At 42.4% G+C, this 26816-nt stretch overlaps 3 protein-coding genes across 6 annotated transcripts; 1 reads left to right on the top strand and 2 right to left on the bottom strand.

The window, feature by feature from the left end:
• Positions 1-469: 469 nt before the first annotated feature.
• si:ch1073-513e17.1 (sialin) lies at positions 470-18478 on the bottom strand. 4 transcript variants are annotated; one of them, XR_009826216.1, is made up of 12 exons: positions 18342-18450; positions 17568-17714; positions 17293-17510; positions 16986-17219; positions 8505-8679; positions 8304-8422; positions 8072-8233; positions 4749-4881; positions 4528-4675; positions 4378-4468; positions 4084-4315; positions 470-1154 (listed from the first exon to the last, which is right to left on the bottom strand). XR_009826216.1 is itself a non-coding variant. In XM_062047340.1 (12 exons), exons 2-11 carry the CDS (start codon positions 17650-17652, stop codon positions 4148-4150), a joined length of 1533 nt encoding a protein of 510 aa, XP_061903324.1. In that variant the 5' UTR covers positions 17653-17717; positions 18342-18478; the 3' UTR covers positions 470-1154; positions 4142-4147. The 4 variants fall into 4 exon arrangements, 3 of the variants coding, with proteins under 3 accessions (XP_061903324.1, XP_061903323.1, XP_061903325.1); XM_062047340.1 differs by having other exon boundaries at positions 4142-4315; positions 17568-17717; positions 18342-18478; XM_062047339.1 differs by having other exon boundaries at positions 4142-4315.
• Positions 18254-22514, top strand: LOC133650276 (c-Myc-binding protein-like). The gene is made up of 6 exons (XM_062047343.1): positions 18254-18321; positions 19883-19916; positions 20103-20160; positions 20239-20287; positions 22282-22396; positions 22470-22514. Exons 2-6 carry the CDS (start codon positions 19902-19904, stop codon positions 22512-22514), a joined length of 282 nt encoding a protein of 93 aa, XP_061903327.1. The 5' UTR covers positions 18254-18321; positions 19883-19901.
• Positions 22515-25215: 2701 nt separating this feature from the next.
• On the bottom strand, positions 25216-26816 carry LOC133649647 (gap junction alpha-9 protein-like). The gene has a single exon (XM_062046287.1). It carries the CDS (start codon positions 26814-26816, stop codon positions 25338-25340), a length of 1479 nt encoding a protein of 492 aa, XP_061902271.1. The 3' UTR covers positions 25216-25337.

Raw genomic sequence — 26816 nt, 5'->3', positions numbered from 1 at the left:
GTTGTGGAAACATAAATTAAACTCCGAGTGTAGAGTTTTTAAACATCAGTGGACATATAACTTTTGTTCAGTTTAAGGAAAAGACAGTTTAGATTGTATTTATATATATATATATATATATATATATATATATATATATATATATATATATATATATATATACATATATATATATATATATATATATATATATATATATATACATATATATATATATATATATATATATATATATATATATATATATATATATATATATATATATATATATACATATATATATATATATACATATATATATATATATATATACATATATATATATATGTATATATATATATGTATATATATATATGTATATATATATATATATATATATATATATATATATATATATATATATATATATATATATATATATATATATATATATATATATATATATATATATATACATACATACACACACACATTGCCTCTTAGAGTGGTCTTAGGCCATATTGCATATTGTGTATATTGTGTTGTTTTTGTATATTGTGTGGTTTCTTCTTTTTTTTAAATGCAAAGCACCTTAGGGAAGCAACCTAAATTTCGTTGGACCTGTACCTGTACATGCACAATGACAATAAAGACCATTCATTCATTCATTCATTCATTCATATATATATATAGCGCGGCCCCTGGTCAAATTTTTTTAACCCAATACGGCCCCCGGGTCAAAAAGTTTGGGGACCCCTGGTTTTGACCATTGAAAAGATCAAAATGGCACCCGTATGTTAAGATTTTTCAGTGTGCGGACACCCCTGAGCTATTGTTTTATTAAACGTAAGGCTTTTGGTGTATTGAATATAAAAAGTGCTTCTTTGGAAGTCCAAAATATACAAAAGCGGTGCCACACAAGTGTAGCTAAAGCGGCATTCAGGTTCTATATGAAAACAACAAACACCCATTGAAAAAGCTATAAAAAAAACAATTAATAGTATGTATAAAAAAAAAAAAACACATAACAACACGTAACAACAATATTTAGATTTTTAAATACTTGCTGTGTTGTGCGGAAAGTTTACTGCATAGTTGCTAGGTAGTAGTAGTAATAGTAGGTAGTTTCCTCCATAGGTCCTAATGTAGGGTGCGGCCCAGCTCTTTGGAACATTCTAAAAATACATAAAAAAAACAAGAATAAAATGACATGTGGACCCGAACAAAAAGTAGACAAAAAAAAGTCTAAAAAAAGGATCCGGATCAGCCCCAAAATGCAATCACTTGTTTTCCAATCCTTAACCCATTTCGGGCATTTTCTGAATGTATTGAATATCCGCCCAGAATGAAAGAAGCGGAGTGAACCCTCTTGTCTGTCATCCAATGTCTTTGTCCTTGTGGGTGGAGGCGTGGACGCTAGCATACACACACACACACACACAAGTTGAAGCTCGAAACGTTGAATAAATGATTAAGATCGGTCCCGAAATGTAACCACTTGTTCCTTATCCCGTGTCTAACATTTCCTAAAGAGAATTAAAGGTCAATACATGCTAAGCGAGCCAAACAAAATAGGTTAGCTTTGTGGAATGAGTCATTAATAATGTCCCTGGCAGTGTGTTTTGCGTAGGAGGGGTATTTCTTAGGGCTGTCCCGATACAGTTTTTTTCACTTCCCATACAATATTGGTGTCTTGAGTATTGGCGGAATACCAATATTAATCTGATACGATATCAGTAAATACTTTAATTTTGTAGTGTGAAATGTTAGAAAAGAGCAAGTGAAATTACTAGGGATGTCCGATAACATCGGACTGCCGATATTATCGGCCGATAAAAGCTTTAAAATGTAACATCGGAAATTATCGGTATCGGTTTCAAAATTATCGGTATCGGTTTCAAAATGTAAAATTCGTGACTTTTTAAAACGCCGCTGTGTACACGGACGTAGGGAGAAGTACAGAGCGCCAATAAACCTTAAAGGCACTGCCTTTGCGTGCCAGCCCAGTCACATAATATCTACGGCTTTTCACACACACAAGTGAATGCAAAGCATACTTGGTCAACAGCCATACAGGTCACACTGAGGGTTGCCGTATAAACAGCTTTAACACTGTTACAAATATGTGCCACACTGTGAACCCACACCAAACAAGAATGACAAACACATTTCGGGAGAACATCCGCACCGTAACACAAAATAAACACATCAGAACAAATACCCAGAACCCCTTGCAGCACTAACTCTTCCGGGACGCTACAAAATACACCCCCCCGCTAACCCCTACCCCCCCACCTCAACCCCGCCCAAGCTGCTGTTTTGAGGCATGTTTGAAAAAATAATGCACTTTGTGACTTCAATAATAAATATGGCAGTGCCATGTTGGCATTTTTTTCCATAACTTTAATTGATTTATTTTGGTGAACCTTGTTACATTGTTTAATGCATCCAGCGGGGCATCACAACAAAAGTAGGCATAATAATGTGTTAATTCCACGACTGTATATATCGGTATCGGTTGATATCGGAATCGGTAATTAAGAGTTGGACAATATCGGGATATCGGTCTTTCATAATAATTACTATTATTATGAAAGACAGACTGTCTAAGTTGAACTGGGGCGGCTAATTGTTATTTTGGCAACCCTCAGCGGTCACGGTAAGCCATTACATTAAGATCACGAAGCAGCACGTCGAATGATGCGGACACGTTTGTTACTGACAACTTCCTAACATGCTCCTGCCTTGGGAGACTGTTTATGTGTAAGTAATATGCAACTATAATTATTTGATACGTGTTTATATTGACAAATGTGCTGTTCATTGATTAGTGCTTATGTCTACCTTGTGTGCCTAGCTGTTGTGTAGTTGCTAGCTCCGAGTAGCCTATTTTATTCTGAGGTCCTACTCGTTCAATATTCTTTCACATTTAAATGTTTTATTTATTTATGTGAAACTTTTTATACTTTTTTGATAAAACGTGAATTTAATGTGATGTATGTTCTGTACTACTAATAATAATGTAATAATACTCAACTGAACCAATTTTTGCTACTTTTGTGTTAATAAACATTCATTGTTTTTGATAATAAAATCAATTTTATTGCGATATTTAAAAATGAGCTGATTATGATAACTGCAGTCCAGTTGTTGTATCCTGTTTTATTATCACATTTGTGAGTGTCAACTACAGTAGCAAGTCCAAGACGTTAGATGGCAGTAGGGGATAATTTGGTAGGTTTTTGTTGCGCCCTAAAAGGTGTTAAAACTGTAAGTATTGTAAGTTCTACACACCAGTTGTTTGATTGTAACGTGCATCTTGGTTGTGTCGTTTTCATTAACAGATTTGGAGGTGTTGAAATCGCCATGTAAAATCGCTAATGTAATCAGTAGCACGTCAATGGCAAGGCCAATGAATATTAGCATCATGCTAGCGCATTTATGGGAAAAGTAGAGCCTTATTTAACTTATTTTTTTTAAATCAATTTCATTGTTGGGATAAAAAATTGCAACATTACCTAGAGGTAGCTCGGCTGTGTCCGCTCTCAGTGCTGCTGGAGTGATCGCCAAGTGCCCAAATGCGAAACAGGTACCGAAACATGCCACTGTTGGATTTTAGGAGCATTTTAATGGGACCGGCGGGATTGGTCAGTGCCAAATTTAAAAAAATATTTTTTACATGCACTTATTTACGCAAAACAGCAGCCCCCCGCTCCCCCACGGTACATGCAGAACTGCTTGTATCGGAGTGCTTAAACAAAATATCATCCAATTTTTTTTGCCGATATCAGACCGATATCAATATCAAATCGGGACAGCCCCAAGTATCTTTTATGAAATTTGTAACTGTGATTTAAAAAAAAAAAAATTCAATTTTTGTTCTCAGGATAAATCGAGTTAATGATGAATGTTTTTGATTTGAACAGTAAAAAAACGAACTTGCAGACTCCAAGTTTACAACGAGAAGCCGCAAAAGTGTGGAAATCTGCCTTGGTGCTTTTGCCATCATATTCTTCCTCAGTGACGGAGCAGGAAGGGGCTAGGAAAAACTTAAACTTGTGCTTATTTACATCAAATTGGAATTAAAGAGAACTCAAAAGGCACCTGGATGTCTTTTAGGTGAAGAATGGAGCTTACAAACGTGGAATAAACGTCTTATTACTTGGGTTCACGTGGAGTTGGAGCGCTTCCGCTCCCTTTTGGCGCCCTCGTCGTCGTCCTCCGCGACGGCCCACGGTTGGATGTCGCCGCTGCCAAACAGCGTGTAGAAGAAAGCGCCGCCCACGTTGATGGCGGCGGAGACCCAGAACACTTTCCTCCAGCCGGCCAAGGTGTGCTGCCGACACAGAGCGGAGTTATTTGCGTTGTTCTGTGTTTGAAAAGAAAAAAAAGACGTACGTCCTCTGTGAAATATCCCGTAACAATCGGGGCGATGACTCCGGGGATGGTGCCGAACATGTTGGTGATTCCCAGGAGGAAGCCGGCGTACCTGCGGGGAGAAAGCGTTTTAAATATTTGACCCGTGCTTGGTGGAGCGCCAGGGCCCACCTGGGGGCGATGTCTATCTGGTTGATGAAGACCCCGGGCGAGCTGGCGCCCGCGACGGCCGACGCCAGCGTGAGGAAGGTGATGGTGAGGACGTGGTTGCAGCCGGCGTAGGCCACGGCGAGCAGGAAGCCGGCAGGTGGCAGCATACCTGCGGGGGGAGGGACCGTGATGTGCGTTGGAGCCAATTGGGAGCAGGAAGTCAGCAGTGAGGTTCTCCTTGCCTGTGAGCGTGAAGAGCTTGCGTATGGTCGTGACGCTGAACACCTTCTTCTCGATGAGGCTGTCGGCCAGGAAGCCGGACAGCACGGAGCACAGCCAGGCGGCCAGGTAGGGCAGGGCGGAGAGGAAGCCGTTCTGGAAGCAGACGGCGCCAGTTAACAAGCAGAAGGCAACCAAGCGGTCTCACTATCAACTCATCGGGAAGTCGTTTCCCATACAAAGTTAACTTCAATCCTCCAATAATGACTTTTGACCTTCGCCAAAATTAACAGTTCCACTCCAGTCCTGTAGGTGGCGCAAATGCTGAATCACTGAGAGTGGCCCATTCTTTCACAAATGTTTGTAGAAACAGTCTCCAGGCCTGAGTGCTTGATTTTATACACCGGGCCAAGTGATTAAGGCACCTGATTCTCATCATTTGTATGGTTGGCCAAATACTTTTGGCAATATAGTGTACGTCAGCCGGCATCATACAAAAAATGCAACGGTAAATGCTGCAGAATCAAAAACAACTGCATAACATAAATGCTGCAAGTCGACAGTACAAAACAGAAAGTTATGCAGGCTACCAGGAAGTTAGGCAGGACAACAGGAAGTTAGCCAGCCTATCAGAAAGTTAGCCACGCTACCAAAAAATTAGCTAAGCTACAAAGAAGTTAGCCATGCTACCAGGAAGTTAGGCAGGCCACCAAGAAGTCAGCCAAGCTACCAGGAAGTTAGCCAAGCAACCAGGAAGTTAGCGATGCTACCAAGAAGGTAGCCATGCTACTTGGAAGTTAGCCATGCTACCAGGAATTTGGCAATGCTCCCAAGAATTTAGACAAACTACCAGGAAGTTAGTCATGCTACCAAGGAATTTGCCCCGCTACCCGCAGGTTAGCCAAGCTACCAGTAAATGTAGCGTTGCTACTAAAAAGGTATCCAAACTACCAGGAAGTAAGTCATGCTATCAAGAAGTTAGCATTGCTACACAAAAGTTCGCCAAACTACCAGGACGTTAGCCAAGCTATATGGAAGTTGGCCAAGTCACCAGGAAGTTAGCCAAGCTACTCTACAGGAAGTTGGCGAAGCTACCAAAAAGTTAGCCGAGCTATCAGGACTTTCACCCTGCTACCAAGAAGTTAGCCCCTCTACCAAGAAGTTACTTATGCTACTAATAAGTTAGCCAGGCTACTAAGAAGTTAGCCATGATACCAGGAAGTTAGCCAAGCTGCAGGGAAGTTAGCAAAGTTATCAGGAAGTTAGCTAACCTACGAGGAAGCTAGCCAACCTACCAGGAAGTTTGCCAGGCTACGAAGAAATTTGCCATACCACCACAAAGTTAGCCCAGCTAGCTTTCAAAATGACTCTGAAGTTAGCCAAGCTATTAAGAAGTTAGACAAGCTACGAGCAAGTCAGCCCGGCTACCAGAATGTTAGCCGGGTTACCAGGAAGTTTGTATGGCTACCAGAAAGTTAGTCCGGCTACCAGGAAGTTAGCTAAGCTACAAGGAAGTTAGCAAAGCTACGAGGAAGTCAACCCGGCTACCAGGAAGTTAGCCATGCTACCAGGAAGTTAGTTAAGCTACGAGGAGGTTAGCCAGGCTACAAGGAAGTTAGCCAGGCTACAAGGAAGTTAGCCATGTTACAAGGAACTTAGCCATGCTACCAAGACATTTGTCTGGCTACCAGGAAGTTTGTCTGACTACCAGAAAGTTAGTCCGGCTATCAGGAAGCTAGCTAAGCTACAAAGAAGTCAGCAAAGCTACGAGGAAGTCAACCAGGCTACCAGGAAGTTAGCCATGCTACCAGGAAGTCAGTCATGCTGCCAGGAAGTTAACTAAGCTACAAAGACGTCAGCCAGGTTACAAGGAAGTTAGCCACGCTACAAGGAAATTAGCCACGCTACCAGGAAGTTAACTAAGCTACAAAGACGTCAGCCAGGTTACAAGGAAGTTAGCCATGCTATCAGGAAGTTAGCTAAGCTACAAGGAAGTTAGCGAAGCTACGAGGAAGTCAACCCGGCTACCAGGAAGTTAGCCATGCTACCATGAAGTTAGCTAAGCTACAAGGAAGTTAGCAAAGCTACGAGAAAGTCAACCCGGCTACCAAGAAGTTAGCCATGCTACCAGGAAGTTAACTAAGCTACAAAAACGTTAGCCAGGTTACAAGGAAGTTAGCCATGCTACAAGGAAGTTAGCCATGCTACCAGGAAGTTAACTAAGCGACAAAGACGTCAGCCAGGTTACAAGGAAGTTAGCCATGCTATCAGGAAGTTAGCTAAGCTACAATGAAGTTAGCAAAGCTAGGAGGAAGTCAACCCGGCTACCAGGAAGTTAGCCCGGCTACCAGGATGTGAGCCATGCTACCAGGATGTGAGCCATGCTACAAGGACCTTAGCCCGGCTACCAGGAAGTTATCCATGTTACGAGGAAGTTAGCCAGGTTACCAAGACATTTGTCTGGCTACCAGGAAGTGTGTCTGGCTACCAGGAAGTTAGTCCGGCGACCAGGAAGATAGCTAAGCTACAAAAAATTTAGCAAAGCTACGAGGAAGTCAACCCGGCTACCAGGAAGTTAGCCATGCTGCCAGGAAGTTAACTAAGCTACAAAGACGTTAGCCAGGTTACAAGGAAGTTAGCCATGCTATCAGGTAGTTAGCTAAGCTACAAGGAAGTTAGCGAAGCTACGAGGAATTCAACCCGGCTACCAGGAAGTTAGCCATGCTACGAGGAACTTAGCCATGCTACCAGGAAGTTATCCATGTTGCAAGGAAGTTAGCCAGGCTACCAAGACATTTGTCTGGCGAACCAGGAAGTTAGTCCGGCGACCAGGAAGATAGCTACGCTATAAAGAAGTTAGCAAAGCTACGAGGAAGTCAACCCGGCTACCAGGAAGTTAGCCAAGCTACCTGGAAGTTAGCTAAGCTACAAGGAACTTAGCTATGCTACAAGGAACTTAGCTATGCTACAAGGAACTTAGCCATGCTACAAGGAACTTAGCCATAATACCAGGAAGTTATCCATGTTACAAGGAAGTTAGTCTGGCTACCAAGACATTTGTCTGGCTGCCAGGAAGTTAGCTAAGCTACAAGGAAGTTAGCCAGGCTACAAGAAAGTTAGCCCGGCTACCAGGAAGTTAGCCAAGCTACCAGGAAGTTAGCTAAGCTACAAGGAAGTTAGCCCGGCTACCAGAAAGTTAGCCCAGCTACCAGGAAGTTAGCAATGCTACCAGGAAGTTAGCCATGCTACCAGGAAGTTAGTAAAGCTACCAGGGGCCAGCATCTTGCGGGGCCAGCATCGTGCTTCCTGTCAACAACGTGTGACCTCACTGAGCGGCCAATCTCACCGACTTGAGGTCAAAGTGCAGGATGTTGTTCATGTAGGTGGGCAGGGAGGTGAGCTGCGTGTAGAAGGACCAGTTGGAACACATCTGCGTCACGATGATGGCCCACAGCGGCACTGACATCATCATGCGCAGGAGGGGCACAGACCAGCCGTGGCCCCCGCCCTGCAGGTTTCACACGCGTTACCATGACAATGAAGACCAGCGTGAGTGAGTCGTCGCCGCTAATGTTTACCTGACGCCCGATGGAGTCGACGATGTAATCTCTCTCCTCTTTGCTGATTCGCCGATGAGTGCGGGGGTCGTCCGACACGAACATGAACCAAAGAACCGCCCAGAGGCACCCGGCGCCCCCTGGAGGAGACGCAGAGAGGAAGACGTCTAATACGCAATGTTCTCTTTCCAGCAGATTTGATGGAAACAGTGTGTGCTTCACCGCAGAGGTAGAAGACAGCGGGCCAGCCCAGCGCTTGGCAGAGGTAGCCGGTGAGAGGCATAGCCAAGAAGGCTCCAAAGTTGGACCCGGAGCCCGAGATCGTGATCAGGCGAGAGCGCTCCAGAGGCGGAGCCCAGCGGGCCCACATCGCCATCATGGCGGGGAACGTCACACCCTGCAAAAACCACAAGAGTTTAGTTTAGTTTAGTCTTAATTTGAAGGGACAATGCACAGAAACATTAAGCTCAAAGACAGATATCTTCTGTACCAGATTATAGCTAAATAGCTCATTTACATCTGCAGTCTCTGGCTACCTAAATTAAAGGGACACAAAAATCATACTATAGCACAGACCTGAGCATTCTGCGGCCCGCGAGCCGCATCCGGCCCTTTGTGCGTCCCTGTCCGGCCCGCGTGAGGCAAATTATAAATTACAAAATAAATTTAAAAAAGTATCTATGTCGAGTGTGCAATACAACGGTGCTGCTTTTGTTTTGAAAATCGTTATTTGTATTACTTCCGTGTGGACGCATGCGTGTGCGTGATTGTGAGTGAATGTGAACAGCTGCAATTACAAAATAAAGTTGAAAAAACATCTATGTCGTGCGCGCAATACAACTGTGCTGTTTTATTTTGAAAAGTATTATTTATGGGCGTGTGTCCGTGTGTAACCTGCGAGTGAAGGTGCACATGCAGCGACAAGTGATGCACGGGTTACACCCGAGACGCTAAAAAGAGAAAAGTTGATGAGGAATGGCGTGTTTTCAACAAGACATGAACTGCAAAGCAACGTCCCCTCTAAGGTGCGTGCCTGCGCAATTGCGCACTGCTCAAGCGTCCGCTGCGCGCAGCAAGTATATGCCGCGCACCAAATCAAATCCCATCTGAATTCTAAACAAAATAAACATATTTATTCTGTGTCATTTTGCAATGCAACTTTGAGTGACAGTGACAACAAGCGGCCCTAACGGTGTTCGTCAACACCGTTCAATTGAACACCGTTCAATTATTGTAACGTCTATCGAGATGCTTCGAGGACAGGAATTATATCGATCACTTTATTGAGCAAAACTGTTTATATTCGGACATAACCACACCAAAAACAAGAGTAAAACAATTATATCTCGAAAAACTAGTCATTTTCTGCCGTACAAACCAGGCCAAAACCAACTTGTCATCTGTCACCAACACGCATAGCACTAAACCACTGGTGCGTTTATGGCCACACAAAAAGTCGGACTACTCAAAAACCACACAAAGTTACACTATGACTCCTCAGTCATACGTGTGCTTATTTTACTTTCATTTATTATTAATGTTAATTTATTTATATTAGTCATGGAATGCTGTTACACACACTATGTTGAAGTATTACTTTTATTATTAATTATTATTATTATTATTATTTATCTTACGGTATATATCAAAAATAATATTGAACAAAATTTAATTGAAATATTGTCGATGTGGCCCTCCAGCAGTGGTCGGGTAGCTCATGCGGCCCCCGGTAAAAATTAATTGCCCACCCCTGCTATAGCATGTACCATAGTTTTCAGACTATAAGTCGCAGTTTTTTTCATAGTTTGGCCGGGGGTGCAACTTATACTCAGGAGCGACTTATGTGTGAAATGATTAACACATTACCGTAAAATATCAAATAATATTATTTAGCTCATTCACGTCACGTAAGAGACTAGACGTATAAGATTTCATGGGATTTAGCGATTAGGAGTGACAGATTGTTTGGTAAACGTATAGCATGTTCTATATGTTATAGTTATTTGAATGACTCTTACCATAATATGTTACGTTAACATACCAGGCACATTCTCAGTTGGTTATTTATGCCTCATATAACATACACTTATTCAGCCTGTTGTTCACTATTCTTTATTTATTTTAAATTGCCTTTCAAATGTCTATTCTTGGTGTTGGGTTTTATCAAATACATTTCCCCAAAAAATGCGACTTATACTCCAGTGCGACTTATAGATGTTTTTTTCCTTCTTTATTATGCATTTTCGGCCGGTGCGACTTATACTCCGGAGCGACTTATACTCCGAAAAATACTGTAATCAAATTAAGAAATATTAATAAAATGCCCTTTCATTGACACATACTTAATATACAATACAACCACACCTACTACACCAAGAGCCCAAGCAATATTTGAAAAAAAACAACATTTGTATTTGGGGAGCCATTTGAACGGAACACGTTGCGAAAAACTGATAAATGGCTGTAAAACCCAGGTTCATACGGCCTTGCTTTTGTTTATAAGCTTATTTTGCACTGAACAGGAAGTCACTATGCGCATATTTTCATGCTTTGTGACAAAACAGTTACCGTATGATTCGGAGTATAAATCGCTCCGGAGTATAAGTCGCACCGGCCGAAAATGCATAATAAAGAAGGAAAAAACATATAAGTCGCACTGGAGTATAAGTCGCATTTTTTGGGGAAATTTATTTGATGAAACCCAACACCAAGAATAGACATTTGAAAGGCAATTTAAAATAAATAAAGAATAGTGAACAACAGGCTGAATAAGAGTATGTTATATGAGGCATAAATAACCAACTGAGAACGTGCCTGGTATGTTAACGTAACATATAATGGTAAGAGTTATTCAAATAACTATAACATATAGAACATGCTATACGTTTACCAAACAATCTGTCACTCCTAATCGCTAAATCCCATGAAATCTTATACGTCTAGTCTCTTACGTGAATGAGCTAAATAATATTATTTGATATTTTACGCTAATGTGGTGATACTTTCACACATAAGTCGCACCCCCGGCCAAATTATGAAAAAAACTGCGACTTATAGTCCGAAAAATACAGTATTAGTGGACTTTAGAAGACGGCAATATTTTCATATTGGTGCTTTTTAGATTATTTTTGGAGGGCTAAGTAACGTAATTTCGAATAAAAATAACAATTTTAATGTGAATATGTGTCTGCTCCACTGACACTGAGAACTGTTGAAGAAAAACATGCTCACGTTTGAGTCTTCTGTTTTCCAAGTCTTTGTCCAAATAATGTTTTTATTATTTACTTGTGTTTATTTTGTCAAGGAAAGCGAAGCGTGCGTTCTGTTTAATGAGACAAGTTAAGTTTAAAGTTAAAGTACCAATGATTGTCACACACACACACGAGGTGTGGTGAAATTATTCTCTGCATTTGACCCATCACCCTTGATCACCCCCTGGGAGGTGAGGGGAGCAGTGGGCAGAAGCGGTGGCCGCGGCCGGGAATCATTTTTGGTGATTTTAACCCCCAATTCCAACCCTTGATGCTGAGTGCCAAGCAGGGAGGTAATGGGTCCCATTTTTATAGTCTTTGGTATGACTCGGCCGGGGTTTGAACTGTAGTCACCACGGCGATATTTCAAGCTTGTGTGGGCAATTGGTCGGATTTCAATACTTTATTGGCACAAAAAATTTGTAAATGTATTGAAAAACGATAAATGTAATCATTTTTTAAATTCATAACCTGATTTTATTGATTGAAATGTTGTGCTCCAATAGATATTTTGGGTCTTTGGTATTTGAAAAATAATTTTTAGGGATGTGTACCGTTCACATTACCAATTCTCAGTACCCTGGGAATCAATACCAGTACTCAACAATACCAATTTCTAGTACTTTTGTGTGTGTTAATAAATATTAACTGTTTTCGACAATTCAATCTCATTTTTCTATTGCAATAATAACTGCTGTCCAGTTAAATCTTATAACATTAAGTTGCAATTACAGTTGCAAGTCCAAGATGTTAGATGGCAGTAGTGTATAGTTAATTGGTTTGTTGGCTCGTCAGTTAAGTCTTTTGTTGCACCCTAAAAAGTGTTAATACTGTTAGAATTGTACTTATTACACACCAGCTGTTTAATTGTAGCGTGCATCTTAGTTGCAGTTTTCATGAACAAATTTGAAAGTGTTGAAATCGCCATGTAAAATAGCTAATGCTAATCAGTAGCATGTTAATACAAAGCCAGTGTTTATTAGCATCGAGCTAGTGCATTTTTGGAAAATTGGAGCCTTACTTTACTTACGTTGTCAACGACTTTGTTGGCATCGAAAATTGCTACATTGCCTGGAGGTAGTTTGGCTGAGGGCGCTCTCAGTGCTGCTGGAGTGATCGCCGAGTGTCGAAGTGTGAGACGGCAACTGGGCATGACGTCACGCGCAACGCAGGTACCATATCATGGTACCATTGGATTTTACAATCAAACAGCTGGTGCGTAATAAGTACAATACTTACAGTATTAACACTTTTTAGGGTGCAACAAAAGACTGGATTTAGCAGAGACTGAACTGACTAGCCAACACACTATAAACTATACCCTACTGCCATCTGTAGTCTTGGACTTGAAACTGTAATTGCAACTTATTGTCATAGACTCAGAAAGGTGATAAGACAAGGTATAAAAACTAGGGGTGCACAAAAAAAAAAATCAATTCACATCCAAATCGCGATCCTTATTAATGCCGATATTAAATCGATTCATAATTTTTGAAAATCCATTAACAATTTAAAAAAAAAAAAAGAACTAGTTATAAATATGTTTTTAGGCCATCTCCATGCAACCAGAAGGAGCTTTTCTAACCTGTTTTGAAAATCATGATACCAAATAATACATTGCGAGAATAGGTTTGAATCGAGAATTGTGTTGAATCGATTCTGAATCAAACTGTGACCCCAGGAATCGGATCGATTTGTTAGGTGCCCAAGGACTCACACCTCCAATTAAAACTGGACAGCAGAAATCATAATCGGCTCATTTTCAAACATTGAAATTGAAAATGAGATTTTACTATCAAAAACAATTAATATTTATAAACACACACAAAAGTACAGAAAATTGGCACCGATTCTCAGGTACCCAGAATTCGTACCTTATCAGTTCAAATGTGAACAGTACCCATCCCTACCCACCAGGCGGCTCCACCTTGTTTGTGACGTAATAAAAACACACACAAAAAAATTGCTATTCTAAACATACTGTTTTGGTGTTCATGTTTTTAAGTCACTTTTTGTTGTTCTCCCACAATGTCAATAAAAATTAAATGCGCATGCTGCATGGTCACATATGCAAATTCGACATGACGTCATTAATTCACACGAGAACAGGATTGAATATTAATGAGCAAAAGAATGAAAGAAAACAAATATGTTGAATATTTGCCACACGGCAAAAGTATTATACTTTCTGGGCCATAGATCAGTAAAACGTAAAACGGCTGATCAAACAAAACAGAAGTCATCGTCATGGACCCACTAGCTACGGAAGCTAGCTCTCCAATCAACTAAACAGAGTCAATAACTACACAGTGACGTTTTGGTGAATTAACGAAACTTAAAACAATTTTTTTTAAATGCCATGGTAAGTTAATAATACTGACACAGGCACATGTGAATGTTTTAGCATAATTGCTAATGCTAACTTGATTATATCACGATAGCCCGTACAAATCTGCATGACAACACTTCTGCAGACATCACACATGGGACGGTTTAGTAAGTATGAATTGTTTTAGTTACATTGTAAAACTTACAACCGTTGCTTGGAGTGATCAATGAAGAATCCATACAAGTAGAAACTCTAGGACACATATGTCAGAGTCAAGGCCCGCGGGCCATATCCGGCCCGCGAGAAGGTTTTTTACGGCCCTTGGGATGATCTTGATTTATTATTAGAACCGGCCCGCAGACCGCAGATCTTTTACACGCACCAAGCGGATGCCGGTCCAAGGTTCCGAAAGGGGGCGAGCGGCCCGCCGGGACGCGCCTGCCGGCCGAAGGGCTGCAGCCCGGCCGTCAGTCGCGGAGCCCGCCGTGCCACGCGCGCCAAGGGGGCGGGCCGAAACCCGGCCCCGAGGCCCTGAGACTTCTGCTTTGTTTCCCCAAACCGCGCGTCACCGCCGGGCCCGCACCACCGTCGGGCTGCAGCCCGAGCGTCGGTGGCGGAACCCGTCATGTGCCGCGCGCGCCAAGCGGAGCGGGGGGATCAAGCGGCCAAACCCGCAGGCCACCCCCTCACCACGAGGCCCTGAGACTTCTGCGTTTGACCCCTACGCGCGGCCCGTCGGGACGCGCCCGCCGTCAAGCCACGAGGGCCAGCCGTCGGGTCGCGGAGCCCGCCGTGCCACGCGCGCCAAGGGGCGGGCCGAAACCAGCGGGGGGTTTCGGGCACCCAACTCGCCTCCCTCCCACGGAGGGAGGAGGGGGGTTTAATGTGAACATTACTGTGCAATCACATATTTAGAGTTTTTACTCAATTCAAGTTTAAAAGTTAAAGTTTAATATTTGTTTTCACTGCATGTTACTTCTCCTTAAACAAAGTGTTGTTTTTGATTTATAGATTTTTGCACTTTATTTTATTGTATTTCAATTTAATTATATTTTAAAAATATTTCAGTTGAGTGGATGATAGAAAATTGCTATTATTGTTTTTTTCTTTGAAGTAAATTTAGCCCACTTTTGCTAAAATAGAAAATATAGGCTACTGATGGTGCCTTGAATACCGGTTTCTTTCATTTAATGTTCATGTTATGGGGATTTTTATATAAAGGAAATTTGTCTTTTGTGTCTGTTGAAAATTAAAGATTACTGACAGAGCCATAAGAAAATATTGCTTTATTTATCTGATCATATTGGAATATATTTGTTAGGTTTTCAGTAGGTTCAATTAGGTTCACTAGACTATATGCGTCATTTAAAAATGTTTCAATGAACATTCGAACAGTCCGGCCCTCGGCTTGTAGCTAAATTTTTTATTTGGCCCTCCGTCCATTTGACTTTGACACCCCTGCTCTAGGACAAAACGGAATAAACTTCCGGTTCAAGAAGCGGAACAGGACGTACATTTTCAACCTGCAGCACCTGCAGTGAGCAAACTAGTCCAAAAGATGGTGCCATAGCACAAACAATAACAAACCTACTCAGTGTCTCTGTTGTGTTTTATGAAAACAATTTGTTGAATACAAAACATTATAACCGTTAGCAAAGAAAAATCCATAAATTAGCCGCACCCGTTCTTTAAGCTGCAGGATTCAAAGCGTAGGAAAAAAGTAAGGGACTTATAGTACGGAATAGGGATGATGTTTGATAAGAAATTATCAAGTTCGAGCCTATTATCGAATCCTCTTATCGAACCGATTCCTTATTGAGTGCAGATAGGTTGTTGTATATGGAAAAAAACCCACAATATTTGGTTTAACAAATCACTTCACATTCTCTACTGCTCGCTACTATAGTATTACCATATCTGAGTTATTGTGCAGAAATGTGGGGAAATAACTACAAATGTGCGCTACATTCGTTAACCGTGTTACAAAAAAGATCAATTAGACTGATACATAATGTTGGATATAGAGAACATATAAACACTTTATTTATTGAGTCAAAAATATTAAAGTTCGATGATTTGGTAAAATTGCAAACAGCTAAAATGATGTGGAATTAAATGATGGAATGGATTAAGTAAAGAAGTTAAACATTGTACTGATATGATCCAGTTTAAGAGGTTGTTCAAATGAATAGTGCTTACAAAGTACAAAGAAGAAGAATTATGAGAAATACTGTCAACCTTATTGAAAATAAGATATTCTTCACCTCAGTATATTAATAATGACTGAATTAATTAATTACATATTACAAAACTGTTGTATATACTAATTCACAGATATTGTATTATAAAAAGTTCAGTAAATGATGTATATATTTGTCGGATTATGTTTTGTTTAGTTATGTTCTGTTAGTTTTGGACTTCCTTAGTTGTTTTGTGCACTTCGGGGGTTTGTTTTAGTCACCATGGTTACTTATGATTTTCACCTGCCTTGTACCTGTTGCTCATCAGAGACTCTATTTAAGCCTGCCTTTTCCGGTCACTCGTCGTGGCTTCATTGTTTGCATTTGCAACAGTTACGTTGACATTCTGGTTTTCGAGCGCATGATTCCTGTGCTAAGTTACCTTATTTTCTAGTATTCCTGTGCTAAGTAAGTTTTTGCTTTAGCTTCTCGTGCGAACGGCACGCTTTCCTTTTGTTTCGTTCCTGTCTGTTGTAATGTGTATGATTTATGAGAAATAAATCATCTCCTACCTGCACGCTCTCGTCCGGAGCCGTCAGTTTTGCGTCCCGGGAACGAACCGCAGCACGCTGCACCCCACCGTGACAAATGACTGAGCTACGTGACGTCATTTCTTGTGATGTCTCACAGGGCATTTCTTCTTCGACGGGATTCGTTCCCAGGGATTCGAATAAAGAACCAACTCTTTTTCTTTACTATAGTGGTCTCGATAACGAGTACCGGTTCTCAAAAAGGGATTCGAGTCCGAGGACTCTGTTCTTTTCTTATCGAACAACCGGGAAAACCGGGTTCGAGCATCATCCCTAGTATGGAATTTACTGTAACATATTTTTTTTAACATGAAAAGTTCTGTAGAACATGGTAAAAGACGCAAGACACTGACCTCCCCCAGTCCCTCCAGGGCTCGCAATGCAAACAGCCAGTAGGGCCCCCACTGGGCGGCCAGGGGGGTGAGGAGAGTGAGAGCGGCCGTGCTCAGCACGCCCAAACCTAGGAAGATGCTCCCTCCATAATGGCCGGACAGGTAACCCCCTGGGATCTGTGTGCACAGGTAGCCAAAGAAGAAAGCCCCAAGCAGCCAGCCTTGAGTCTCCGCGTCCCATGGGTACTGGGGGGTCTGGAAGTGGGGCAAAAGTGGCGAGAAGGATGGATCATCATGACTTGTTTTGAACGCCGCCGGTCAACCTTACCCCGTCAGGCTGCTCAAACGTCCCGCTGCTGTTCTCAGACCCGGCAGGAAGAGGACAAGCGTGGGCGACGGAGCTGTTGCGGCCCGGCCCCGAATCGGTGGTGTTCACCATGGCGATCATGGCCACGCTGAGGTTGACGCGCAAGCCGTAGACCACGGAGAAGCCCAGGAACATCAGGACGGCCAGATTGAGGCGAGCCGAGCAGCACTGAGGAGGAACTGGAGGGGGACGCAAGCTGTTATCCTGCCGTCAGCCAAGGGGCATCTTTAACACACCTGTGTCATCGCCGAGGAGCGGCTCGTTGTCTTCGCTCTCGTCCGACAGAGCCGTGTTGATGGATAAGCTGCTTGGCGGCGCCATGGCGGCGCTAAAAAGTCCTGTAGGGGAATCACTGAGCCATCCCGTGCGCGGAAAAGATGCAGCTACTGTGCAAAACGATGCAAATTGACAAAAAGTGTACTTTATTGACATTTCAACACATTTATTTTTTATGTCGTATGGATTAAAGTCATGTGTCGGCATCTCGGACGCTCCATCGACTAGTGGAAAAGTCGTTAGTGGACTCATTACTGTGTGTACAAAGCCTGTTTGCCTGCACTTGTCTGCTCAAAAATCGATATTGTTTGTGGAGTTCTCCTGTGAAGTGCATGCTAACAAAACAGTCCCCTTTTAGGCCAAAAATGCGGCATGTTTAGTACTACTTATAACAGTCACATGTCACATATTAATAGCAATGTAAATAGGAAACACGTGACCTGGTTGATCGTTGTGGTTACATCATGAGTGACACCGTTGGCATTTTTGCTTCAACTTCCTCACAAAGAAAGCACTATAATCCTCATTTTAAAGGTGGAATATGGCTTTGCGTATACCCAACATGTAGCAAAATTATTGTAGGTTATTTAGCTTTTAATAAATGAAAAACATCAACAGAACGTAAACACAAAACCTGCCGGTGTGTTGGAAAAACAAGCTAGCCGCACCTTTCACTATCACCGTCTTTCACAAAAAAAAAGTGTGAGGATAAAGGTGAGTTAAATTGTACTTACCCTGACGCTAGTTGTACGTCCTTCAAATGAACATAATACATTCGCGGGAAATTGTTGTCTTTTCCACTCCATCAAAACATTTTGACTCGGCGCGGTTTGGGTTTCCTGCTTCTCGAGAGCGTGGGTCACATGAGCAACGACGTCACAGGGACGATTTGCGGAAGTGCATTTAGAACTACAAAAATGGCCGCTCAACGTCATTTTCCTCACTGGAAAAAACGATCTTTTATTTTCTCCTAAATTTTATTTCAGTAACAATACAGGATGGTTGAACTGAAAGGACACATTCAGAAACACGATTTGTTCTAAGCAAAACTGGTCATTGTATTTTTTTTTTTACAAGTGACTTGAAAAACAACAAACGGTTGGTTTATTTGAATAGTTTTTGAGTCATATTTTTTTTAAATTGAAAAACAAAGCATCTTTTTTTTGTCGAAAAAACTGTTTGGTTTTTATTCAACAGTTCATACAACAAAAACGAAAATCACTCCGAAGCAGAAACGAAACAAATGACAAAAAAAGGATGTTTTAAAAAAATATATTCCAAAACCGCAACCGGAAGTCGCTATTAAAAGCTGTTGGTGACGGAGTTGTAGCCTGCGTTTAAAAGATTCGATAATAAATACGTTTTTTATTTTAAAAAAATGCAGCGTTCCACACTGCTCTTTTACAACAGTTTGCCGTTTCTGCTGACTAATCATATTTTTTGTTTAAAAAAAAAAGAAAGAAATCGAACTGTTTCGTCGATTAGTTATTTTCGATACTGAAAAAGACGAACTGTATTTCAAAATAAAATCCAAATAACTGTTTTTTGTTTTACAAGTGACTTGAAAAACAACAAACGGTTGGTTTATTTGAATAGTTTTTGAGTCATATTTTTTTTAAATTGAAAAACAAAGCATCTTTTTTTTTGTCGAAAAAACTGTTTGGTTTTTATTCAACAGTTCATACAACAAAAACGAAAATCACTCCGAAGCAGAAACGAAACAAATGACAAAAAAAGGATGTTTTAAAAAAATATATTCCAAAACCGCAACCGGAAGTCGCTATTAAAAGCTGTTGGTGACGGAGTTGTAGCCTGCGTTTAAAAGATTCGATAATAAATACGTTTTTTATTTTAAAAAAAATTGCAGCGTTCCACACTGCTCTTTTACAACAGTTTTCCGTTTCTGCTGACTAATCATATTTTTTGTTTAAATTTTTTTTTTTTTTTAAATCGAACTGTTTCGTCGATTAGTTATTTTCGATACTGAAAAAGACGAACTGTATTTCAAAATAAAATCCAAATAACTGTTTTTTGTTTAAAAAAAAAGCTAATTCAGTGACCAAAGTGAGTCATATTGTTGACAAACAAACATCCCCTCTGAGCGTGACACATTGCAACAACTTTTTATTTTTTTAAATCCCCGACTGTTATTTTAACAGAAAACTTGTTGCCATGGCACCGAGCCCATCACGACCGGTTGTGGTTGTGTAAAGCAGGATTCAGGACTGTTTTTTTTTCTTTCCATATCGTCACATTTTCCGGTGGAAAAAAAAAGTGAACTTAAAACTTTTTCCATGGATCATAACAAGGTAAGATTGTTTTCTAGCCAGGATATTTCTTTTAATTTAGTTACACACACAAAAAGAAAAAAAAATGCATAGCAACGCACAGCTTACAGAAACAAACTGAGGGGCATCTTTTGCACTTCAACTTTGTCTGTTAATAATTAAATGTACACTTAATTATACAGCAAATGTGTTTTTCTTCATATTTAGAGAAAACAGTTTAGGAGATATCTTCACCACTCAGGGGCCATTAACTCCCTAACAAGCGGTAAGTAACGTACAAGGACAAAGTCTCGCATATCTGTGTTTTCCATGGATCCACCTGTACTGTCGTGTCATTTTGCAGCATTGGTGGCACTTTATGAGGACAGCGATAAACCAGACGACGCAATGAAGTATCCTTTCGCTGGCGGTGGCTTATAAGACATTTGTTTTGGAACAAGTGCAGCACTGGCGTCACAGGAAACTGAAATGCTAATTATTAATTGTTTCAATTGAAATATAAAGGATACATGTTTTTTAAGCGTTTTTACAATATATATATATATATATTAAAAAATATATCAAAATGGCCCATGCATACTTAGATTTGTCAAACTCAAGAACTGAGAGCCAGATCTGGCCCACCACGTCCTTCAAGTGGCCCTCCACATGCATCCTTCAAGTGTACCACCACATTCTCTAAGTGGCCCGCTATATCCTTTAAATGGCCCTCTCCATCCTTTAAGTGGCCCGCCGTTTCATTTAATGAGGCATGCCACAAATTTATTTTGGCTCACCACATTATTTTAGTGGCCGTTTATATCCCTTAAGTGGCCCACTGCATTCTTTAAGTTGCCTGCCACATCATTTAAGGTGGCCCTCTATATCCTTTAAGTGGCCCACCACATTCTTTAAGTGGCCCGCCGCATAATTTAATGAGGCTTGCCACAAATTTATTGTGGACCGCCACATTATTTTAGTGGCCGTCTATATCCCTTAAGTGGCCCACTGCATTCTTTAAGTTGCCTGCCACATCATTTAAAGTGGCCCTCTATATCCTTTAAGTGGCCGGCCATGTCCCTTAAGTGGCCCACCACATCATTTAATTGGCCTGCCACTTCTTTTAAGTAGCTCTCCACATAATTTAGGTGTCCCTCTACATCCACGTTTAAAGTGGCCTGCAATGTCACTTAAGTAGCACATGACATCATTTAATGTGGCCCTCCAAATAATTTAAGTGTCCCTCCATGTCCCTTAAGTGGCCCGCCGTGTTATTTAAGTAGCCCTTCACATCATTTTAATTGACCTGCCACATTTAAAATGGCCTGCCATGTCATTTAAGTAGCCCATCACATCATTTATGGTGGCCCTCCAAATATTTTAAGTGTCCCTCCATGTCCCTTAAGTGACCAACCACATTCTTTAAGTGGCCCGCCACTTAATTTTAATTGGCCTGCCATATCATTTAAGTAGCACATGACATCATTTAAAGTGGCCTGCCATGTCATTTAAGTAGCACATGACATCATTTAATGTGGCCCTCCAAATAATTTAAGTGTCCCCCCATGTCCCTAAAGTGGCCCGCCATGTTATTTAAGTAGCCCTCCACATCATTTAATTGGCCTGCCATATTTAATATGGCCTGCCATGTCATTTAAGTAGCACATCACATCATTCAAGGTGGCCCTCCAAATATTTTAAGTGTCCCTCCATGTCCCTTAAGTGACCCACCACATTCTTTAAGTGGCCCGCCACTTCATTTTAATTGGCCTGCCATATCATTTAAGTAGCCCGTCACATATTCAAGTAGCTCTCCACATCTTTAAAGTGTCCCTCCACATCCTCTAAGTGGCCCGCCACATTTAAAATGACCTACCACATCATTTAAGGTGGCCTGCCATTTCATTTAAGTAGCCCATCACATATTTAATATGGCCCTCCAAATATTTTAAGTGTCCCTCCCTGTCCCTTAAGTGGCCCACCACATTCTTTAAGTGGCCCGCCACTTCATTTTAATTGGCCTGCCATGTCATTTAAGTAGCCCGCCACATATTCAGGTGTCCCTCCACATCACCTAAAATAGCCTGCCACATCATCTGTTTGTAAAAATTATAATAATCAAAATAAGTTGCCTATGCAAAAAGGACAATTATACATTTGTATTCATATATATATATATATATATATATATATATATATATATATATATATATATATATATATATATATATATATATATATATATATATATATATATATATATATATATATATATATAATGTATTCAATGTTACAAGCGGCCCTCAGTAAAAACTAGTTAGACACCCCTGGTCTGCGGATCTCAGGGGAAAAAAGTTTGCACGCCCCCGTTTTAGACTCTGCATGAAAGTCCTGAATTTGGGTCCAGTTTCGTGACGAATCACCTGAGCGCACAGCTTTCCGAGGCACTGAGTTCGGAAAAGACCGAGCTGCAACGCAGGTGTGAGCGCCTCACGGAGGAGAACAAGGAGCTGAGGAGCAAGGTCGCATCTCCAGCAAAGATTTCCTTCACTCGGTCGATTATGTCATTTAACGGGCATGCTTAATTTCTGTCAGCTGTTGCAGTACGAGAGGCCGCCTGAGGAGGGAGCAGCGGAGTAAAAGCGAGGGGGTTGGTTTTTATCTATTGGTCTGTGAATATTTGCAATAAACTTTCATGAAATGTCAATAATGAGATAAGGATTATACTTTGGGGCTGATCCGGATCATTTTCTACCATGTTTAAAGGCAGCACTTCCTCCTCCCATAGAGACAAAGGGAGTGGATGATTGACAAGAGGGTTCACTTTGAGTAATTAATTTTGCTATAAAATAAACGTGCCCAGGTGCTGAAACGGATGCAAAGAGTGAACCCTCTTAGAGCCAGTTGGAAAGCGAAAAAACAATTAAATGTATCTTTTGATTACCTCCACCAGGTTATGTACCCACTGGGGTTTGTTTGTTAGTTATCATTGTAGCTCAAAATGTCACATTTAAAAGCTGCACTTCTCTGTGTGTGTATGTGAGGAGGCCGCCCCCTCCCACAGAGACAAAGACTGGATGGTTGACAAGAGGGTTCACTTTGTGTAATCAATTTTGCTATAAAATGTGCTGAAACGGATGCAAAGAGTGAACCCTCTTACAGCCAGTTTGAAGGCGGCAAACAAAAACACAAACAACTAAATGTATCTTTTGATTACCTCCACCAGCTTATGTACCCACTGGGGTTTGTTAGCTAGTTAGCATCATAGCTCACAATATTACATTTAAAAGCTGCACTTCTCTGTGTGTGTATGCGAGGTGGCCGCCCCCTCCCACAGAGACAAACAGAGTGAATGATTGACAAGAGGGTTCACTTTGTGTAATTAATTTCGCTATAGACCCAGGTGCTGAAACGGATGGAAAGAGTGAACCCTCTTACAGCCAGTTTGAAAGCGACAAACAAAAACACAACTAAATTCATCTTTTGATTACCTCCACCAGGTTATGTACCCACTGGGATTTGTTAGCTAGTTAGCATCATAGCTCACAATATTACATTTAAAAGCTGCACTTCTCTGTGTGTGTATGCGAGGTGGCCGCCCTTTCCCACAGAGACAAAGAGAGTGAATGATTGACAAGAGAGTTCACTTTGTGTAATTGATTTTGCTATAGAATGTGCTGAAACGGATGCAAAGAGTGAACCCTCTTACAGCCAGTTTGAAAGCGTCAAACAAAAACAACTAAATTTATCTTTTGATTACTTCCACCAGGTTATGTACCCACTGGGGTTTGTTTGTTAGTTAGCATCATAGCTCACAATATTACGTTTAAAAGCTGCACTTCTCTGTGTGTGTATGCGAGGTGGCCGCCCCCTCCCACAGAGACAAAGAGAGCGGATGAGTCACAGGAGGGTTCACTCTATTTAATTTCCTACAGAATAAACGTGTCTGGGTGCACTTTTGCAGCCTATTTAAAAGCGACAAATGAAACGTGCACAAACTAACAATTCAATTTATCTTTCGATTAATTACTTGGAACAAGTGGTTACATTTTGGAGCTGATCTGGATCACCGCCTGGACTTTTTTTTTGTTGTTGGATTTTTTACAGGCACAGGTCTCCACTCTCAGAGTGCTTGTCTATTCTTTCATGTTTTTAACCTGTACTTTTTTAATATAAAAAAAAAAAAAGGTCATGGTTTGCTTTTATTATATACAGAAATTTTCATTGCACAAAACAAGATTGTACGCAGAGACTTAAAAATCTTTATATAAAAATATTTTATCCGTATAACACCCGGAGGTGTCCTAAGTGAGCGGCCCGGGCCCATTTGTGGCCAACAGTTCATTTTGGAGGGGGGAAAAAATGAAAAAATATTTCAAAATTCCTTCCCCATATTTCTGTGCAACCTTAACGGTCTTTAATGCTTTGATTGACTGCGAGCAAGCTTTTTACCACATTTACACGTTAAAATGACTGAACCATGGCAAACATTATTGTTCATAAGTCTGGTTTTAGTAGACACATTTTCACCGTTCACAGACTGGCACGAGGACGGTCCATGTACCATGAATTGATTTACGTGGACCCCGACTTAAACAAGTTGAAAAACTTATTGGGGTGTTACCATTTAGTGGTCAATTGTACGGAATATGTACTGTACTGTACAATCTACTAATAAAAGTCTCAATCAATCAATCAAAAGGTCTGCACTTTTGAAAGGAAGTGTCTGTCCTAAATCAACCAACTGAGTTATTTTCCGTTAGAGCTGATTTAAAAAAAAAAAAACTGGTGATCAATTTGCTAGTTCTGACAACCAAAATAAAGTAGTTTGTTTTAATATTTGTTTAAAAATGTCGTAGTACATATCTCATACATGCCAACCCTCACGATTTTCCCTGGAGACTCCCGAATTTCAGTGCCCCTCCCGAAAATCTCCCGGGGCAACCATTCTCCCGAATTTCTCCCGATTTCCACCCGGAGAACAATATTGGGGGTCACATACTATATGCGGCTTTTACACACACACTTAAGTGAATGCAAAGCATACTTGATCAACAGCCATACAGGTCACACTGAGGGTGAGGTATAAACAACTTTAACACGGTTACAAATATGCGCCACACTGTGGACCCACACCAAACAAGAATGACAAACTCATTTCGGGAGAACATCCGCACCGTAACACAACATAAACACAACAGAACAAATACCCAGAACCCCCTGCAGCACTAACTCTTCCGGGACGCTACAATATACACCCCCGCTACCACTAAACCCCGCCCCCCTCAACCCCGCTGCCCATCGCCCCCATCTCCCGAATTCGGGGGTCTCAAGGTTGGCAAGTATGACATATCTACTGGTACGCAAAGTCTGCTTCAAAGATTAGCCAGTCCCTCTGGCAGAGCAGTGCATTGTGGGTCGGGTCACCTGTCAAAACGGCCGCCAGAGAACCGTACATGAGTGTTAAATCTGCAGGTCAGTAGGCGCCCGCCTGCTGCTGCTGCCGCCGCTGCTCGTCGCCGACACCCGCCTGTTGGGCGAGGACGCGGCAGGGCTGTTGCTCTCGCGACTCTGTCGAGACGCAGAGCTCAGCTCGCCGCCAGAGTCCGGGCTCGGAGCCCTGCCGGGCCGCCGCACGCTGTCCGACTTGGAGAGCAGGTTCCTGGACCGGGGCCCCGCTGCACTGCGGAGCTTCATGGAGCCGCCCTGGTAGGAGTCGCCGCTGTCCGAGGCGTTGCCCTCCGGCACCGTGGAGCAGTTCCACTGCGGACTCGGCCTCCTGGCTCTACGGGCGGCGGCAGAGTGGGCGGAGCAGGAGGTGGAGTCTGCGGCCGGGAGCGTGGGATACTCGCAGACGGCGCAGTCCAGATCCTCCTCGGGTTCCTCCTGCTTGTCGACGGGCGGAGAGCGGGTGTCGCTGCTGGTGTTGTTGGAGTTCTGGTCGGTGGGGCTCGGGACGCCCTCTTTGCTGTCGCCCGGCTTCACGCCCGGATCCTCCAGGATGGGCACGAAGGCAGAGGAGGCGTTGAGCAGTGGGTAGTTGGGCCCGTTGCCCTGCTTCTCCAGCAGTAACGTGTAGCTGCTGGGCGCTGTGGGGATGGTGCTCTTTCGGCCCACCGAGGTGCCCACGCAGACCTGGTGCACCACCGAGTTCTTCTTGGACTTGCTGACGTAGTAGTCGTCCAGTTCGTCTTTGATATGCGGGTAGTAGTCCAGGATGCCCTTCTTGAGCTTCTTGTAGCCCAGGTGCATGATCTCCAGCAGGCTGAGGAACAAGGAGATGCAGGCGATCACCTGCATGAAGACCATGAAAACCGTCTTCTCGGTGGGCCGGGACACGAAGCAGTCCACCTTGTTGGGGCAGGGCTCCCGCTCGCACTTGTAGAGGGGACTCAGGCGGTGTCCGTAGAGGAGGAACTGGCCCATCATGAAGCTGACCTCCACCACCGAGCGAGTGACGATGTGCGCCACGTACGTGCACAAGAGCGAGCCTCTCAGCGGCGCCTTGTTCAGCTTGCCTTGCTCCAGCTGCCTCATCTCCTTCTCGATGCGCCGCCGCGCCTCCGCCAGCTCGGCGTCCGCCGCCTCCAGCTCTCGCCGCAGCGCCGCCTTCTTGCAGTGGCGCTCCTTCTCCAGGGCGCGCAGCTGGTAGATGGCGTGGCCCATGTAGACCAGCGAGGGCGACGACACAAAGATGACCTGCAGCACCCAGTAGCGGATGAGCGAGATGGGGAAGGCCTGGTCGTAGCACACGTTGCGGCAGCCCGGCTGCTCCGTGTTGCAGATGAAGTCCGACTGCTCGTCGTTCCACACGTCCTCGGCGGCCACGCCCAGCACCAGCATGCGGAAGATGAAGAGAATCGTCAACCAGATCTTGCCCACCATGGTGGAGTGGATGTGCACCTCCTCCAAGATGCCTCCCAGGAAGTTCCAGTCTCCCAT

Source organism: Entelurus aequoreus, linkage group LG05 (genome assembly GCF_033978785.1).
Source record: "Entelurus aequoreus isolate RoL-2023_Sb linkage group LG05, RoL_Eaeq_v1.1, whole genome shotgun sequence".
Lineage (NCBI taxonomy): Eukaryota > Metazoa > Chordata > Actinopteri > Syngnathiformes > Syngnathidae > Entelurus > Entelurus aequoreus.
The sequence above is the reverse complement of the archived record's forward strand: the minus strand, read 5'-3'. Positions and strand labels throughout refer to the sequence as shown.

Excerpts from the sequence above, each read along its gene's own strand:
- LOC133650276 (XM_062047343.1), top strand. Across the intron at positions 20,161-20,238 it reads CATTAACTCCCTAACAAGCG|CATTGGTGGCACTTTATGAG; the intron begins GTAAGTAACGTA and ends GTCATTTTGCAG. Across the intron at positions 22,397-22,469 it reads ACAAGGAGCTGAGGAGCAAG|CTGTTGCAGTACGAGAGGCC; the intron begins GTCGCATCTCCA and ends AATTTCTGTCAG.
- si:ch1073-513e17.1 (XM_062047340.1), bottom strand. The coding sequence starts at position 17,652 with ATGGCGCCGCCAAGCAGCTTATCCATCAACACGGCTCTGTCGGACGAG. Across the intron at positions 4,469-4,527 it reads CAGATAGACATCGCCCCCAG|GTACGCCGGCTTCCTCCTGG; the intron begins GTGGGCCCTGGC and ends TTCTCCCCGCAG. Across the intron at positions 4,316-4,377 it reads CGGGATATTTCACAGAGGAC|CACACCTTGGCCGGCTGGAG; the intron begins GTACGTCTTTTT and ends CTGTGTCGGCAG.
- LOC133649647 (XM_062046287.1), bottom strand. The coding sequence starts at position 26,816 with ATGGGAGACTGGAACTTCCTGGGAGGCATCTTGGAGGAGGTGCACATC.